General features: G+C 41.0%; 1 protein-coding gene across 5 annotated transcripts in view; it reads left to right on the top strand.

The window, feature by feature from the left end:
- ABCD3 (ATP binding cassette subfamily D member 3) overlaps positions 1-18261 on the top strand; it is a 68984-nt gene that overhangs the window by 36417 nt on the left and 14306 nt on the right. For all 5 annotated transcript variants that reach the window (XR_005226456.2, XM_037906532.2, XM_037906533.2 and 2 more), the window contains 8 exons: positions 1356-1454; positions 3269-3357; positions 6500-6569; positions 7626-7723; positions 7947-8070; positions 11174-11230; positions 15194-15336; positions 15700-15769. Coding sequence is in view for 4 of the 5 variants with exons in the window: in XM_037906532.2 (XP_037762460.1) it covers positions 1356-1454; positions 3269-3357; positions 6500-6569; positions 7626-7723; positions 7947-8070; positions 11174-11230; positions 15194-15336; positions 15700-15769 (750 nt within the window). In the remaining variant the exon portion in view is untranslated. The remainder of the gene's footprint in view (positions 1-1355; positions 1455-3268; positions 3358-6499; positions 6570-7625; positions 7724-7946; positions 8071-11173; positions 11231-15193; positions 15337-15699; positions 15770-18261) is intronic.

Here is an 18261-nt window from a genome sequence, read left to right as displayed (position 1 = left end):
TTTCCTCAAAGGATTTTATCAAAAAAATCTGGTTTAAATTAAAAAAAAATGCGATTTTTTTTTTTACTTTAAAAAAAAAAAATCATTGATTTTTATCCACCCTGGACAAACCTAATTTTTACTCAGTTCTGATGAGTCTTAAAATGAGCCTTTTGTCAATATCTCTTGGTCTATATCATCTGTTTTAAGGTAACTTAAAATATAGGTAAACTGATCTGATGCTAACGGAGCCCAGTGTGGAAGATTACCGTATATACTCAATCATAAGCCGGTTCATATATAAGCTGACACACCCCCCCAGACCCCCCTCCCCCAAGATGGATAAGTAAAAATGGAAAATTTTTATGACCCATTCATAAGACGACCCTATAATTCCAGGGTCGGCAAACTTTGGCTCCCAGGCCATCAGGATAAGCCACAGGTGGGCCGAGATGGTTTGTTTACCTCGAGCATCTGTAGGCACAGAGGTAAAGCTAAGTAAACAAAGTGTCCTAGCGCGCCAGCTGCTTACCCTGACAGGCCAGGACAGCAACTTGGGGGGGAAATTTTTTTGGGGGGGAGAAGCTGGGGGTCAGGGGAGTAACCCCTGTGACCACCTCCCACATGACCCCACCCCTAGCCCAGGACCCCCACACTCTCCCCATCCCATCGCTTCCCAACTTATCTGGGGAGGGCCAGGAGAGGATGTGTCTGGCCTGGCTGGAGCTGCTCCAGCAGGCTGGGCAGCGCTGCTGCAGCCTGCTCCGGTGGGCCAGACCGGGCAGTGCGGCTGCAGCATGTTCCCTGTGGGCTGGGCGGCATGGCTGCAGCCTGCTCTGGTGGGTGGGGCCGAGTGGCACGGCTGCAGCCTGCCAGCCCCGCAGCTGAAGCTGCTTTTGGAGGCTGGGGGGAAAGCAGAGTGGCCAGAAGCGGAGAGACTCTGGCCCCGCCTCTTCCCTTCTGGCTCTGCTGGCTGTGCTGCCTATCCTTGCTCCCTTTGTCGGGTGGAGGGGCTGTGTCCCACCTCTCCCTCTCTATACCTGTTCATAAGCCGACCCCCTTCTCTGATGCTTCCCTTTTTTACTAAAAAAATTCGGCTTATGAACGAGTATATACTGGTCTGCATTGCTTGTATCTATCTAGTTTAGTTTTTTATAACTCTTAATGTAACTAAGTATTGAACTACAATTTTATAAATCATGGCATGTAATTAAGGTATGTTGTAACATACTTTAATTACAGAGAAATGTCAAGATACCGCACAAGGCAACTGTTCATAATGTGGATACGACCTTTTCCCTATCTGCTTGTTGTAACAATTTAACTGAACACAAAAGACCTAAATTTTCTTGTCTCATGTTGTCCATGCTATGCAGAAAGAAGGGAAAAAAGAGCGAGCAGTCGTGGACAGAGTGTTCGTTGCAAGAATATGTCGAATCCTGAAAATAATGGTCCCTAGAACATTTTGTAAAGAGGTAAGCATTGCCATCCAGTTACAAATAAAAATGATCAAACTTCTTAGTCATATAGCTTTTTTTTTTTGGTAATCATAGCTCTGAAAACATAAATACATTGTTCTCTTACTTGTACTAGACTAGAAAAATAGCATGTCACTAGTGGCACATTAAAAAACATTATTTTTTATTAAATTTTAGAAATTGAAGTTCACAAGTAGATAATTTTAAAATTAAATAGTTATCTAGTCTGACTGTTATAACATAGGCCATGGAACTTTGCTTAGTAATTCCTGAATTGAGCCCAGTAACTTGTGGTTGAGCTGTAGAGTATCTTTTAGAAGGACAGCTAGTGCTGATTTACTATATATGATGGAGAATTGATTACCTTTCTTGGCAATTTCTTCCAGAAGTTAATAACCATCACTGTGAATCGTGATTTAGCTTTTGGGGGCCAAGTTCCGCCTACTAGAGAGCCATTTTGGCCAAAATCAATGAATGTCTTCCTAGGAAAACTGCTCAGACTGCAGTTTTTTGCAAGATAAAATTCTTTGCTGTATGCACCAACCGGGGGTCTCCATAAACCAAACTTGTATATTCTGTAAGCATCTGAAGATATTTTTGGAATGGAAGAATCAGTTGAACTCTGAACGAAAGTTCTGATGTACGGGCATTAGAGGCTCGTTACAGATTGCATTGTTTGGCTTTCTAGGCTGAAAAGTTGCCCCTAAATGCTTAAATTTGGTACATAAGCTTGTTCCTTGACATGTCTACGCTTTCTGTCCATTTGTTAGAATACTTGTCATGTGTGGTGTACAGTTTTCAGTGGTTTATATGTAAGGCTCCGTGGATTCCGTCACCTACATGACTTCTGCAGCAGCCCAGTGTGGCTGTTCCAAGAGCCCCCTGCGCAGCTCGGACAGCCCATGGGCCAGGCACACTGGCTGCTGCTGGGGCAGTCTCGGGCCCCCAGCTGTAGGAGTTTGGGTGTGGGGGGGCTCAGGGCTGGGGATTGGAGTGCAGGTCAGTGCTTACCTGGGGGGGAATCCCTGGAAGGGTGACAGGAACTCCCCTCCCTCAGCTCCTAGCTCCTCCCGCAGGCACTGCCCCCGCAGCTCCCATTGGCCGTGGCTCCCAGCGAATGGGAGCTGCAGAACTGGGGCTTGGGGCACAGCGGAGGCAGCAAGTGGAGCTAGGAGCTGGGGTTGCTGTTTTTCCCAGGATCTGGGTAGGAAACCTGCCCCAGCCCCACCAACCCCCCTCCCCCAGCACCTGCGGTGCCACCCTGGTTGCACCCCCCCAAGCAGCTGCAGCCCCTCCCCGGGCTGCGTCCCCCTCCCCGGCATCCACAATGCCCCCCGGGCCGCGTCCCCCTCCCCAGCACCTGTGCCTCCCCCAAGCACCCATGTTGCGCCCCCCCCCCCCCCCCCCAAATACTCAGGCCTCCCCTGAGCCACCCTTCCCCCCAGTTTTAGTCAGGGGTATACAATAAAAGTCACGGACCATGAATTTTGGTTTCCTGTCCATGACTTTTACTAAAAATACCTGTGACTAAAACATAGCCGTAGGTATATGTAATAAACCATAGCAGCTTTTAGAATGCAGAAAAGTAACCTCTTCTACAAAAGAGATCTTCCTGATAACAAGTGTAGTAATGGACTTTTGTTGTAGAAAACATTACATATTAGAATCTGTCCTATAAAGTAAGCAAAGTGTTTCCCTTAAAAAGGAGTGGAAGATTTCTACTTTCCTGATAATTTTCCATTAGGTAAACTTTTAATTTTTGTGTTGTCATTACTAAACATTAATTATTTGCTTTGCTTGTTTTGTATTAGACAGGTTATTTGGTACTTATTGCCGTTATGCTGATAGTGCGCACATATTGTGATATTTGGATGATTCAAAATGGAACAGTCATTGAAAGGTACCTGTAAATTATTTAAGTAGCTGCTTCTAAATATTGTCTTGTTTCTCATGTGAAATGATATTGTGATGATAGTAGAAGATAGGTTCTGTGATAAATATGAAATGTCTAAGCCAAATAATATGAAACGACATGATGTATGAACATCTGCAATACTGATTAAATGGTGATATTTTAAAAAGAAAAACATAAAACTACACTTATAGAATCCTACAAATGTAGGACTGGAAGGGACCTTGAGAGGTCATCTAGTCCAGCCCCCCTGTGCTGAGGCAGGGCAAGGACATCTAGACAGGTGTTTGTCTAATCTTTCCTTCAGAGCCTCCAGCTAGGGTGATTCCAATCTGTCTTGGAAGTCTAGTCCAGTGCTTAGGTATCATTACAGTTAGAAAGTTTTTCCTAATATTTAACCTAAGGCCATGTCTCCGCTACCAGTTATGTTGGCAAAATTTATGTTGCTCAGGGGTGTGACATAGCTACCACCGCTCGTTTAGGTGGGTTTATGATGTCGACTGGAATGCTCTCTCCCATTGGCATAGAGCGGCTATATGAGCAATCTTACACTGGCGCAGCTGCATCGGTACAGCTGCACCGCTGTAAATTCGCTAGTGTAGACATGTAGTGTAGGCCTAAACCTCCCTTGCTGCAAATTAAGCTGATTACTTCTTGTCCTACCTTCAGTCTATGTGGAGAATAATTGATCACCATCCTCTTTATAACAGCTCTTAACATATTTGAAGACTGGTAGGTCCCCCCCGTCTTCTTTTCTCGAGTAAACGTGTCCCCTTTTTTTTAACCTTTCCTCATAAGTCAGGTTTTTCTAAACCTCTTATCATTTTTATTGCTCTCCTCTGGACACACTCTCACTTTCCTTAAGGATGGTACCCAGAGTTGGACTCAGTACTCCAATTGAGGCCTCACCAGCACTGAGTAGAATGGGACAATTACTTGATGTGTCTTACATACAACTCTGTTAATACATCCCAGAGTATTAGCCTTTTCTGAAACTGCATCACATTGTTCTCACTCATTCAACTTGTGATCCACTGCAGCCCCGAGATCCTTTTTCAGCAGTACTATCACCTAGCCTGTTATTCCTAATTTTGTAGTTGTGCTTTTTATTTTTTTTTCTTCCTCGGTATAATACTTAACACTTGTCTTTATTGAATTTCATCTTGTTGGTTTCAGACCAGTTCTCCAATTTGTCAAAGTCGTTTTAATTTCTAATCCAATCTAGTCTTCTAAATTCTAGGAACCCCTCCCTGCTTTTGCCACTAATTTTGTAAGCATACTCTCCACTCAGTTATCCAAGAAATTGATAAAAATATTGAATAGTACTAGACCCAGCACAGACCGTGTTGGACTCCCACTGTATATGCCCCCCCCCCTTAACTTGTGGGGTGGAAAGAGGATTTGATTTTTTTTTAAATCTGAGTTACATGATTCTAAAGTGGGATGCATTTTTTTAAATTGAAGTTAGCTCTTTCATACTGTAGATATTATCAGTCATTCTTTCTTGTTTCGTGGATATTGGTGTCTTTGAGGGCACTATCAGCTCATGAGATAGAAATTAACTGTTCCTACAGAGAGCAATCCAGAATGCACTGCTGCCGTAGTGTTCCCTATAGTAGATGAAAAAGTCAATTTTCCCGTTGCAGTTGTGCAGTAATGTATTTTACAGTGCTTTTGACCTGTGTAATTATGCAGACATTAAAGCAACATTATTTTCTATGTTATCCACGACCACTGAAGGCAGGACAAGAAGTAATGGGCTTAACATGCAGCAAGGAAGATTTAGGTTAGATATTAGGAAAAACTTTCTAACTATAAGCATAGTTAAGCTCTGAAATAGGCTTCCAAGGAGGCATGGAATCCCCATCATTGGAGGTTCTTAAGAAAAGGTTGAACACACACCTGTCAGAGATGGTCTAGGTTTACTTGGTCTTGCCTCATTGCAGGAGGCTAGACTTGAGGACTTCTTGAGGTCCCTTCCAGCCTTACGTTTCTATGGTTCTATAATCAGAAATATATATACAGTTGTTGAATTATGTACAATTTTATTTTTCTTGCAGTGCAATCGTAAGTAAGAAATTCTTTTTACATTTATAGCTTCAATCCCACTTGGTAAATAGTTGTTGAAAATAGTAGCATGCACATGCTCTATTGATGCTAAATATTTCATAACTGATGCAGTACTGAAGCAATTTGCTTTTCATCTCAAAGAAGTTTTTGCCATAAAAGATTTATTTTGAACAATTTCAGCTAATTTTTTTAAAAAATCTCCATTGCTCCTATATTTTCATATTTGTTTTTGCTTCAAAATATGTGTTTACTGTGGTATTTAAATGGTGGTGTTGATTCTTCCTTCTTGCCTGCCATCTCTCTGAAAATAAAAATCTATACTTAGTCTTTCTCAACAAACAGACGAAGAAAAATAAATCTTGATTCTAAATGTAGGCTAACTGCTTGCCTAAAAATAAATTTACAATTCCCCACCCACCCATTTTAATGGATTGACAGATGGTCCTACTCAGTCTCCTTACACCATGTTCTGATATGGTTGCAAGTACTCATTCTCTTTTCCTGTCCATTTGTTTTCTCACATCTCATCTTCTCTGTTGTGTTTTTCTTTGTTTCTCTTCTGTGTATTCTCCCCCCCTCCTTTCTTATTCCTCTTTTTCTTTTACATATTTTGCTAACTTTTTCCACTTTGCACCTTCCTCCCCGCCCCCCCCCCCCAAGGCTGTATGCTGCTGGGGTGAGTAGCGTCCATTTGTTACCCAAGGTTACTAAGTAGCGTCCATTTGTTACCCAAGGTTACTAGGTTACTGCCATGGGAGCAGAGAAGAGTCTATGTGAGCTCCTCCTGTAGCCTCTAATGTTAGGGGTCACAACAAGAACAAGGAGAGAAGGCAGGTGGCTTTCAGTGAGCCACCTTCCACTTTACCTGACGTTGTTGTTGATACAACAGTTGGTACTGCAGTTTTCCACAGTGATCCTTTCTTATACCCTGTTACCTCTGCCCTCCTGAGCTAGTCAGGATCACCCATCTGCCCTCCCCGGGGAAACGCTGGTGTGTGTGTGTGTGTGTGTAGTACTTGCTTTCTCTCACAACTAATACGTAGCATATGGTGGTTTGCAGTGCTATCATTGGTCGCAGCAGAAAAGATTTCAAGAGGTACTTGTTCAACTTCATCGCTGCCATGCCTGCTGTAAGTGCTTTTTTTTTTTTTTTTTTGTTAAAAGTGATTTAAAATATACATTCAGAAATCATGAAGAGATTCCAAATGAATTTCTCAGAACTTTTAAAAGTAAACTGTTTTTAGAATGGGTGGTTTGATTTCACTTCTGGTTGTAAGAAGTAGGGAAATATTTGAGTGCAAGTTTCTCTATTGGCTGCCTATTGATACAGCAGAATTGTCTTGCCATTAATTAATCTTTTAGACTGCTAGGTTTGTCTGTTGGAATTGATGAGTAATTTAAAATCCCTGTTGCCAGTTGACGACAATAAGTTGTCAAGGTTTGTGATCAGGTAACTACTGGTATTTAAATAATTAGTTTTTGTTTTTCAAGCAGATTCAAAATAAAGGTAAGATTTTTCACATTAACCATCTTTCAAAACACATAGTGTTTTTAACATTCAGGGGTTTTTTTAAGTGACTTACAGCCTGTTCATATCTCCTAGGAATGCTAAAACAAATTGTTCTGGAAATAAACCCAGCACATTAAGGGGAATGATTCTCACTGATTAAAGAAAAATGCAACCAAATTTTAAAATAGGCCAGAATACAAGCTGATACAATTTTAAAGGTAGGGTGTGGGGCTGAGATGGTAAATACATTCTAAAACTGCTTATGAGAGTTAAATGTTTGGTTGTAACAGAGTTCTACGCTAAATCTATTGACACAATAAGACCAGTTTTAACTTTTATCAGTACTATAGTATGTACTGTTAGTACTCATTTGATGATCCAAAGCTTTTTAAAATTGAAATAGAAATATAGGCCATGATACCTGCAAATAATTATGCACTTACTTGACTTTAAGTACGTGAATGGTGTCATTGACTTAAATGAGACTACTTTGATGTTTTAGACATTTGCAAGATCTGGGTCTTAGTTAATTTAAATCAATTTGTGTACAAAGTCTGACTAGGTAAAATTGTGTTTTGAACTTTCACCAATGTAAGCAAGCAATTTGCATGATATATTTAATCCAACTGTTTTTGGTTTGTTTGTATTAACTTGTATTACTATTATTTATTCCTAGATCTCCCTGGTAAATAACTTTTTGAAGTATGGGCTAAATGAACTTAAACTTTGCTTCCGAGTAAGACTCACAAAATACCTCTATGAGGAATATTTACAGTAAGTCATAACTTTTTTAATGCTTAAAATATTAAAAGTGCGGTGTAATGTATCAACTGTAAAATAAATCCAAGTAAATATCAAAGAAGAGATGGGATAGTTTGTGGAGTTTATAAATGTTCCAAAGTGGCTTTCAGCTACTCATTTAATACTACTTGAATCATTGATTCATTTTAGGTAAAACATAGCAAGTTTCTCAATCATTGTTTTGTTGATGTTTTAGGGCTTATACATATTACAAAATGGGAAATCTGGACAACAGAATAGCTAATCCAGATCAGCTGCTCACACAGGATGTGGAAAAATTCTGTAACAGTGTAGTGGACCTCTACTCAAACCTTAGTAAGGTGAGTTCCTTTAATAAAACTTTAATCTTTTATTAATAGTTGTCATTTGGAATCATTAAACACTGTGCAAACATTTACAAGTGTCAAGGAATACAAATAGCATTGAATAAATGTATGGGTGATAAATCTTGTCAGAGTTTAGGAAGATCACTTTCATTTATGAATTATTGTATAGGATTGAGTCCACTTTATATTTAGTGAGTTCATTTCAGTCAGAGTTATGTGAGGGAAATATTTTTCCTTACACAATGGTCTCTTTCCTTATTTGTGATTTTTTTTTTTTTTTTTCCCCCTTCCATGCTCCTTCCACAAACAGTAATTTTTCCTTTGGTTTTCTTTTAATATTCACCATTTTGAGAAGGTTGTGAGAGCACAGTCTTTTGTCAATTATTTAGTTTTCAAGGGAAAGAAAATTCTCATTCTTATTTGTCTTTTCTCTTTGATTTTAATATGTGAGTGGTTTGTGTTTCAGTGGTGGGGAGGGGTGAAATGAATAAAGAAATGCCCTCTTTACTTAATGGTTTCAGGTGTGTTTCCTAACTTGGGAGCAGGGAAGCAAAAGTGCCTATCCTGAAGGCAGTTTTGTAATTCAGTGGAGGAGTTTTTTTTATCAAAGTGACTAGAAGTTGGCTCTATGTACAGAAGTAATTGGGTGGGTAAGTGAGCTGAGCTAGGAGGTTTAAAAATACTTATTAGGATGACTTTCTGTCCTTGAAATTACTCCTGCATGAAAGTTTGGTTGTACAATGCTAGATTTGTTGTGAATATAAACCTAATGCTTCACAATTTTATAATAGTGGCATCTAGTCGGGCATGTTTCATTGAGACTTGGTTGGATGAAGCAAGAGACTTTCACAAAATTGAAGATCAACAGAAAAATGTCTATGAAACAGATATTTTTCTTTAAAGGAACCAGTTTAATTTTATAGAAGAATATTCCCTTGCAGTATTTCAGTCCAAATATTAGAAAATGACTATAGATTAAAATGAAATATTCTTGTATATGGAATAGGTCATACAATAGGTCAGTGGTCTCCAACCTTTTTATACCCAAGATCACTTTGAATTTAAGGGTAATCCAGGATCTACCCAGTCCCTTCCCCGAAGCCGCCTGCCCCTAACACTCCCCCCGTCACTCGCTCTCCCCTGCCCTCGCTCACTTTCACTGGGCTGGGGCAAGGGGTTGGGGTTCAGGAGGTGGTGTGGGCTCTGGGTTGGGGCTGAGGGATTCACAGTGTGGGAGGGGGCTCCGGGCTGAGCCTGGGGCAGGGGATTGGGGTGCAAGCTCTGGGAGGGAGTTAGGGTGGAGGAGGGGGCTCTGGGCTTTGGCAGAGTGTTGGGGTGCAGGAGGGGGTTTGGGGTGTCGGCTCTGAGGGGGGGGAAGGGCCGCAGAGCAGCGCTGGCCACTTCTGGGAGTGGCGTGGGGCCGGGGCAGGCAGGGATCCTGCCACTGTGGCAGCCCCGTTGCACTGCTGGAGATCATGTTCGACTGGGAGAGTCTCTAGGATCGACCAGTTGGTGACCACTGCAGTCGGTGTTCATTGCACTCTATTTTTTTATAGGCAAATACAAACACAGCCTTTGTCCTATGACATTTACTTGCTTGACCAAACTGAGTAAGATATACAAAGTAAACAAAAGATGTTGAAAAGATTTTGAAAATTGTTTCATGAGTGGTATTGGTAACAAAAACTAAAACTATTAGATATGTTTTCTTTTGTAAGAAAGAAGGAGAGTCACACAATTGATATATCTCTTCTTAAGATGTAGTTACCATGAGGTATGTTTCTATGGTTCCTGCTTTTAAGATATTGGTGTTTATCGCATAACGTGTACTCCTCTATTTCTTTAAGTAGACACAGGTGGATAAGAGCATTCTGAGGGATACACAAATTACTGTAACCCTGTACGAGCAATTTTACATTGAATATGTATACAATCTCTGATGTAATATACGGCACTTTGAAAACATGCACTGGAATAAGAAATGCTTTTCCTGGTATGATCCATCAGACTTGTGAGATTAGAAAAACTCTATAGCTTTCATTTAGGTGTTAAAGATGAATATTAATAAAATAAATCAGAACATCATTATGAGAAAACAGTGACTTTTCCCCCATAGTGTTCTAACGTACATTGGAAACCTGTTGGAAGTTACATTTTTTAAGTTCTTGTTTTCACAACTCAATACCTGTGATCCATTAAAAAACAAACAAACAAAGCCACCCATCAGTTAGATCAACTTATAGTATTTGTAATGTTTTAAATTGCCATAAGTTAGTAAAAAAATTTTTTTTAACATATTTTGATCAACAAATAACCCCTTTCAGTTTGGCTTCTATCTCCCATAACAACTGTCTGACCACCATTAGGACACACCTCACAAGGGTGAAATCCTTCCGTCTGGTATATTACTGTGCCAGGGAGACCATTTTATGCTTGTGCAAGCAGCCAGCCAGGATGAATTCAGAGAGCACAAATGTGTTAGGCGATACATCTAGCTAGTATGCTGGGGATGTGAACTACATCTCCAAAAGGGAGGGCTTTCAGATTAAGGGCCAGTCTAGTATGTAGTAACTAGCATCCAAAATTGCAGTTGAGTTGCTGCAACTCAGAGAAGTGATAAACTGCATCAGGAGTGTCATGACAATCTGGTGTCATCCTGCCCTTTAAAGTTGAATGTCCCTTGTGCCATATGCATGGCCAGCTGTATGCTGTCACTCCTCATTCCAGACCATCCCCACTCTGCATGATTGTTTCTAGAAAGGCTAGGCTTTAGCCCTGTGTTTTTCAGTTTAACAAGCTTAAATCAAATTGGGAGGTATAATTTTTTTAATGTACTCTGCAGGGTGTGTGACGATTAGTATTAAGCACACATGATGCCATTTTCAATTGCTGAGCAAAATATGTAGCCTAAATTATCAGGCTGTCTGGAATGTTGCTTTTTGTTTCAGCATTTTGTTTAATTATGGAATGTAAACTTTTATAAAGTTATGTTAACTGAAGTATGTACCCGATTCATATGCTACAAAATCTGATTATTTGACTCTTTATATCCATGTTTTCTTCTGTGTCTTCTAATACTAACTTTTTTCTGTTGCAGCCATTTTTGGATATAGTTTTGTATATCTTCAAGCTGACAAATGCCATAGGAGCTCAGGTAAATCTATTTTAAAAAAAAGTGTACGATGCTTGAAATCTTTGTGTCTTGGCTATTATATCCATTTGGAGATCGATGAAAATCATACTTAGCTACTTTTAAATATACTGTATTCTTTCAAAAAATGGACATCTGTTTTCATACTAGTTATGAAGTGCCATAAAAGCTCACTATTTTGAAGGAAACAAAATAAAAAAACTGATATCTGAGAATTTGGAGACTTTCAAGAGAACAGATGACTTCTAGAAAGACCTGCAGGTTCTTAGTTTCCTTTCATCAGTTGTACAAAAGGCTTTTATCAGTTGTGCAGTACCTTTTCTAGCTGGATTATGTCTTGTACCACAGTTGTTTACACTCTACAAAAACATATTTCCTATCTCTATAAAACCTACTACACCAAAGGGGAGCTGTTTGTTGTACAGGATTTGGGACAGAAGACAGAAATGTGAGAAGCAACATCTTAGACTTAATATAAAATTTAAGAGTCAGTACAAGCTCTTTTTTAAATTATTTGCTTTATCTTCTCAGGGGGAAAAAAAATCCTCATACAGACGTTTTGTGTCTAATTCTTGCTTCATTACTATTTGCTAGTCTTACCTCTGTTCATGAGTTGTAGAAAGATAAAAGAAGTTATACTTTACAGTGGGAGCCTAATTTTCTTTCAAGGAGTACTCCTTCAGCACACATCACACTCTTTTCCCCTGGATAAATGTTGCTTACTGATTTCCCATAATTTCACATTGAAGACTGCACCAGAGAATTCATAGTAGGGTCTATGTCTGTGCCTCAAGAGGGAGGAATGTATGGGGTTGTCTTAGAAACTACAGGTGACCTGCATAATTATTAAACTTCAGAATTGTAGAACATGTGATAGTCTCAAGTTTCTAGTAGGAGAGTTTCTTCTCAGTTACATCTGAGAGAGCACATATATTTCTCTGTATTTAGAATAGCAAATGATATCATCTTGGATTCCACTATGCAACTGCTTTCAATGTTGCCTTGTTAACAGGGAATGCTGTGTACTGTACTTTTGCTATATGAAGGAAATGAAAGTTTTTTCTTTGTTTAGGGTAACTGTTTTAGTGGTGCTAAAGTTGTAGTAAACCTATGTGACGATGCTGCCCGTGGGAACCAGCTGAGGTCACTCAATTAGGGTGAACTGCAAACAAAACGGGGCAGACAAACCCCAAAAGCTGGTGGATATTTCAATACTTAGATATACCAAGCCAGCACAAAACAGCTTCTATAGTTACTGGTTACTCACTGGTTACTGAGAAGTGCAAACAACGCAGTTCCCTTAAAGTACCCAGCCTCAAGCCTCCTTCAGGACACACAGTCGGATATGATGATGATTACTGAAAATCTTATCTCATCATATAAAAGAAAAGGTTCTTCCAATCCCAAAGGATCAGTGACACACCCAGGTCCAGTTACACCTCTACCCCGATATAACGTAGTCCTCGGGAGCCAAAAAAATCTTACCACGTTATTGGTGAAACTGCGTTATATCGAACTTGCTTTGGCCTCAAGCATTTCCGTTATTAATAGTCACTTCCCACCCCCTGACTGACCGCTCAGAACCCCCAACCAATCCAAACCCCACCCCCCACCCCCCTCCGGCTCCCTGTCCCCTGACTGCCCCGACCCCTATCCACACCCCTGCCCCCTGACAGGCCCCCCAGGACTCCCACGCCCTATCCAACGCCCCCATCCCCTGACCACCCTGCCTCCAAAACATCCAACCCCCCTTGCTCCCTGTCCCCTGACCCCCACCCCCATCCCCACCCCACCCCCGAGACCCTCTGCCCTTATCCAACCCCTCGGCCCTGGCCTGGCACCCTTAACATGCCGCTCAGACACGCTGACGCACTGATCCGCCAGAGTGCACACCCCGGCCCCCAGAGCGCTGTATTACTGCGTTATATCCAAATTCGTGTTATATCGGGTCACGTTATATCAGGGTAGGGGTGTATAACTTAGATCTTACCCAAAATACGCGATTATAGCCAATTCTTATTAACTAAGCTAAAATTTATTAAAAAAAGAAAAGAGAGAGTCTTTGTTAAAAGATCAATATACATACAGACTTGAATTCAGTTCTTGAGGTTCAGATACATAGCAGAGATGAGCTTGTAGTTGCCAGAAGTCCTTTTAGAAATAGTCCATAGGTTATAGTCCAATGTCCATATTCAGGGCGACTCCAGTCAGTGACTGGGGATCTCAATCTTTATGGCTTTAAGGTTTCCCCCTCTTGAAACCCAAAACAGATCTGAGATGAAGAAGGATCGGGTCCCAGGGTTTTTATACATTTCCAGCAGCCTTTTGGCCTGAAAAACAGGCTTAACTTTCCTTCTCCTAAACATCATGGCATTTAGCACAGGGTAACTTATCCATTAAACAGTTCAGCTACAGGTTACCACAACCTTCAAAGAGACATATAGACATATAGACTATAATACTATTTCGCTCAAGTGTCTTCCTAAACGTTAAAAAAACCAAAGCTATAGCAATAGACAAGACTTGTTTGCTTACATCACAAGACCTGAACAAACATCTACCCTTCTATCTCTAACAATGCAGACTTACATTTCAAAGCTCTAATCATTTACATATCTTCCTAACCTCCTTTAAAGTTTGGCTATGGTTCAGGTCAATCTGTGAGTTAATTAACTCTTTCTGGCCCTGTCACCTTTTAATGAGATATTAATTTACACTCATAATGTCGTAACCTAAAATTAAAAGTCTGTTAAATTAGTAAATTAGTAAGTATTTTCCAATCTTACAGACTTTGTACGTTAACAAAAATGTACAAAAATGTTCAGTTTCCAGCAGCAAGTAACCATTGTGTGCATTGTTAGGTTTGGAAGAAGGGTAAGCAAGCTAGTTAAGTGGCAAATCTTTTGACGCTGAAAGTTTAACATGTTACATAAGCACCTTTTTAAAATGTCCAGGTTCTAGCTTTGAATTGAAATCAGACTTTAATCCTTCTTCATTGTGATGGCATGACTTATACTATTTTTTCAAAGATTTTGAAGTTGTAAAATTATTGCTTAAAGAAATGCTTATCCGTTTTGGCTGAGTGAAGCAAGGTCCAACACTTGATGGCATTCATCTGCAATGCTATAACTTTGGAATGCTGTGTCCGATCAATTACAAAATTCCATGGAATGTTATAGAAATCTATGGCACGAATTGGAATTGGTGCAAATTGGAATACTATTCCTTGATTTTCAGGAATATCAGGGCCCCCAGACTAATCTCTCTGCCACCCACGGCTGCTGCCTACATACATCAGAGCAGCAGCAGCTTAATTTGCTGTGTGGGAACAGTGCATGAAGTCTGGATTGCACCAGAAATAAGAGACTTTTAAAGGGAAGGATTATACGGTGGGAATCAGAGACCTGAGGATGGGTGGGGGAATAACTGTGTGTATGGCCGGGGGTGGGGGGAGGGAGCGGGGAGGTAGAATGGGGATCAAGTGTGGATGGGGCAAGAGTGTGAGGGTAGGGGGGAAGCAGCAGGGACTGGAGGGGTAGAGCGGTGGAAGGGGAGGAAGCAGGGACTCAGAGGACTGGGGTGCTGGTGGTAGTAGGGGAAGCAGGCACCTGGAGGGCACTGGACTTGGTGATCATAGGGGGAAGTGCTCCCCCTAACACACACACGGGGGTGGGGGGGCATAGAAGCAGGGATCTGGAGAGGGGAAAGCGGAGGGAAGAAATGAGCACCAGGAATGTAGGAAGTGGGAGGAATGTGGGAGACAGTGGTATAGTGGGTAGGGGGACAGAGTTCCTGAAATAGAGGGGCCGGGGAGGGTGGCACACAGGGAGCTTGGTGGCAGGAGGAATAGAGGGATGCAAGGAGCCTCTGGTGGGTCCAGTGTGCTTGACCTACAGAAGTTACAAGTTTGCAGCTCCTTAGTTCTAGAGTTTTTTATAGTCCTATCTTTTTCTTTAATATTCACAGGGTCCAGCTACCATGATGGCCTACTTGATAGTTTCAGGCTTTTTCCTTACACGTCTAAGGAGACCCATTGGCAGGATGACGATTGCTGAACAAAAATATGAAGGGGAGTACAGATTTGTCAATTCACGGCTCATTACAAACAGGTATGGATTTATTTGTTGAATAAATGAAGTCTTTGTAGTATTGCAAGGTACTTACTCAAGTAAATTCTAAAAACGTAGTGAATTAATTTTGAGGAAAATGTTTATATTTCTATGTGGACTAATTATTTAATGACTCCTATATCCATTATTTACTCATTTTAAAAGGCAAACTGTAGTTGAGATACTATAAAGCTCTGTCCTACAGTTGTCTTGTGGTAATATTATAAACTCATCTTTGGTGAGAAGGTAATTAAAATAATGTCTTTTATTAGAGCTTCATTTTTATAGCTAACTTTTTCAGGCTGGTCGCTCTGCAAGGATTGTCTATATTAAAAATTAAATGAATTGTCTTTTTTTTTTTAGTGAAGAAATTGCTTTTTATAATGGGAATTTAAGGGAAAAACAGACGATTCATAAAACCTTTCATAAACTGGTAAGAGAGCATAAAATACTTGATTATAGCTTAAATGCTAAATTTTCACTTAACCAAATTCTAAGGAATATTGTTATGGTGGTTCATAATGCTGAATTTGTGCTAGTCTTTTTGTTTTTGCCTCAATCCTTCCTTCAGCTGAAAACTGTATTGTGAGGGGGAGAAATCTTACTGCAAACAGTCCGGCACATATGCACCAAATTAATCGTAGCTTCTTAAAGTACGTCTACACAGGGATAAAAGACCAGCACAGCCACTGCTGGCAGGGTCAGCTGACTCGGGTTGTGGGGCTAAATATTGCTGTGTAGATATTCAGGCTTGGGCTGGAGCCTGAGTTCTGGTACCCTGCAAGGGTGGAGGGTCCTACAGCTCAGGCTTCTGCCCAAGCTTGACCGTGCACACAGTGATTTTTTCAACCCCAGAGCCCATGCCCTGCGAGCCCAAGTCATACGACCCAGGCCAGCAGTTGGTTTTTAATTCCTGTGTAGATATACTCTTAGAAATTTAACTCTAAATTTCCTGGATTTCTAATGAATTTTTTGTTAAACTCTGAACTTCTTAAAAGGTGAAGGTGTTGCTCATTCTTCAAGTTCGAAGATAACCATTACGTCACTGATTGATTTCGTTTTTGTGAACACATGAGTGATTGATCAGGCCAATTTGAGCTTTGAACAGTTTGTGACACACTGAACAAGAGATGCTGCTATGGGTTACTTGATTAACAGCAGACATGCTGCTGGTGTGAGATTTACGCTGCTGGTGCTTCTGCTCTATCTCAGTAGTTCTCTGCTTACAGACTGTAGCTCCAGTATGGATGACATTTTGCCAGGTAGAACAATCATTAGCAAGATCTTCCCATAACTCTGGATCAGTGTTGAAACACCTCAAAGGATAACTAGACTCCCTGTCTTTAAAAAGTTTCTTCTGGTCTCCCTGAGAGCGCTTTCTCTCCTTTAGCTCACCATAAAAGATCATCTTTGGCAGTCGCTCATCTGACATTCTGGTGACTTGGCCTGCCCATCTTATCTGTGACTTCATCAACAGAGTACGGATGCTTGGAATGTCTGCTCACAGGAGAACCTCAGTGTCTGGAACCTTGTCTAGCCATCTTATCCTCATTAGTTTCTTCAGACAACCCATGTGAAAGTGATTCGGCTTCATAGCATGGCATCTGTACACCGTCTAGGTTTCTCATGCATACATCAAAGTTGGCAACACAATGGCTTTGTAGACCTTCAGTTTTGTTTGTTGACAAATGCCTCTGCGCTCCCACACATTTGTATGTAGTCTGCCAAAGGCAAATTGCTTTGGCAATTCTGGTGTTCGTTTCATCCATTGATGTGAACTGCACGTGACTGTGTACTGCTGAGAGAGGTGAACTTTTCCACTGCCTGGAGGATTTGACCATTCACTGTGATAATAGGCTCTACATAATGCTTTTGTGGTGCAGGCTGGTACATCACTTCTGTCGTCTTGATATTTCTTGTGAGACCAAAATTGTCACAAGCGGAAGAGAAATAGTCTATACCCTGCTACATGTCAGACTCAGATTTGGCATTCAGGGAACAATCATCAGCAAACAGGAAGGTTACAAACAGTCATTTCCTGTACCTTCGTCTTTGCCTGTAGTCTCCTCAGATTGATGGTATCTGATGCCAATCCTGGTGTCACAGTCACGAAAGGCATCTGTAAGCATGGCAGAAAATATCATACTAAAGAGAGTTGGGGCAAGCACACAGCCCTGGTTCACTCGATTGGTGACTGGGAATGGTTCAGATGACTCACTGTCAACAGTCCATAATGGAAGTGAGCATGCCATTATGGAATTGCTGAACCATTGTGATGAATTTCTCTGGGCAACTGAATTTTGCCATGATCTTCCAAAGGCCCTCCCGACTGACCGTATCAAATGCTTTTGTCAGAGCCGTGAAAGTCATATACAGGTTGGAGTTCTGTTCCAGGCATTTCTCCTGAAGTTGATGAGCTGCAAACACCATATCTGTGGTCCTGTGACCTTTCCTGAAGCTACATTGACTCTCAGGCAGGAGCCCTTGGTTCAATGTGTTGCACAAAAATTCTGGCGAGAATTTTGCCAGCTGTGGACAACAAGGAGGTGCCCTGATAGTTGCTGCAAGATTGTCTGTTGTCTTTCCACTTGTACAAGTGGATGATGGATAGATCCTTGTACTCCTGAGATATAGTTCTTTGAGATCATGTTGACTGGAAACCTTCAGTCAATTTCAGAGTCACGTGGAAGTCTCTGCTAATATAGCAGACTTCTGCTAGTATAGCATCTGCACCAGGTACTTTACCAGTTGATAGCAGGTCGCTTTTGCAGTTTCAGATCAGCGTTGGGGGATCAGCAAGAGAGGTTGATATCAGTCGGGAGCTACCAGTCAATTGCCTCCTCACTAATAGGTGATTGTTGATTGAGGATATTGTTAAAATGTTCTGCCCACCTTTCCAGTAGCTTTTCTTTCACAATGAGCAGT

This window comes from Chelonia mydas, chromosome 8, assembly GCF_015237465.2.
Source record: "Chelonia mydas isolate rCheMyd1 chromosome 8, rCheMyd1.pri.v2, whole genome shotgun sequence".
Classification (NCBI taxonomy): domain Eukaryota; kingdom Metazoa; phylum Chordata; order Testudines; family Cheloniidae; genus Chelonia; species Chelonia mydas.
Note: the sequence above shows the minus strand (reverse complement) of the source record. Positions and strands in the feature narration are given on the sequence as shown.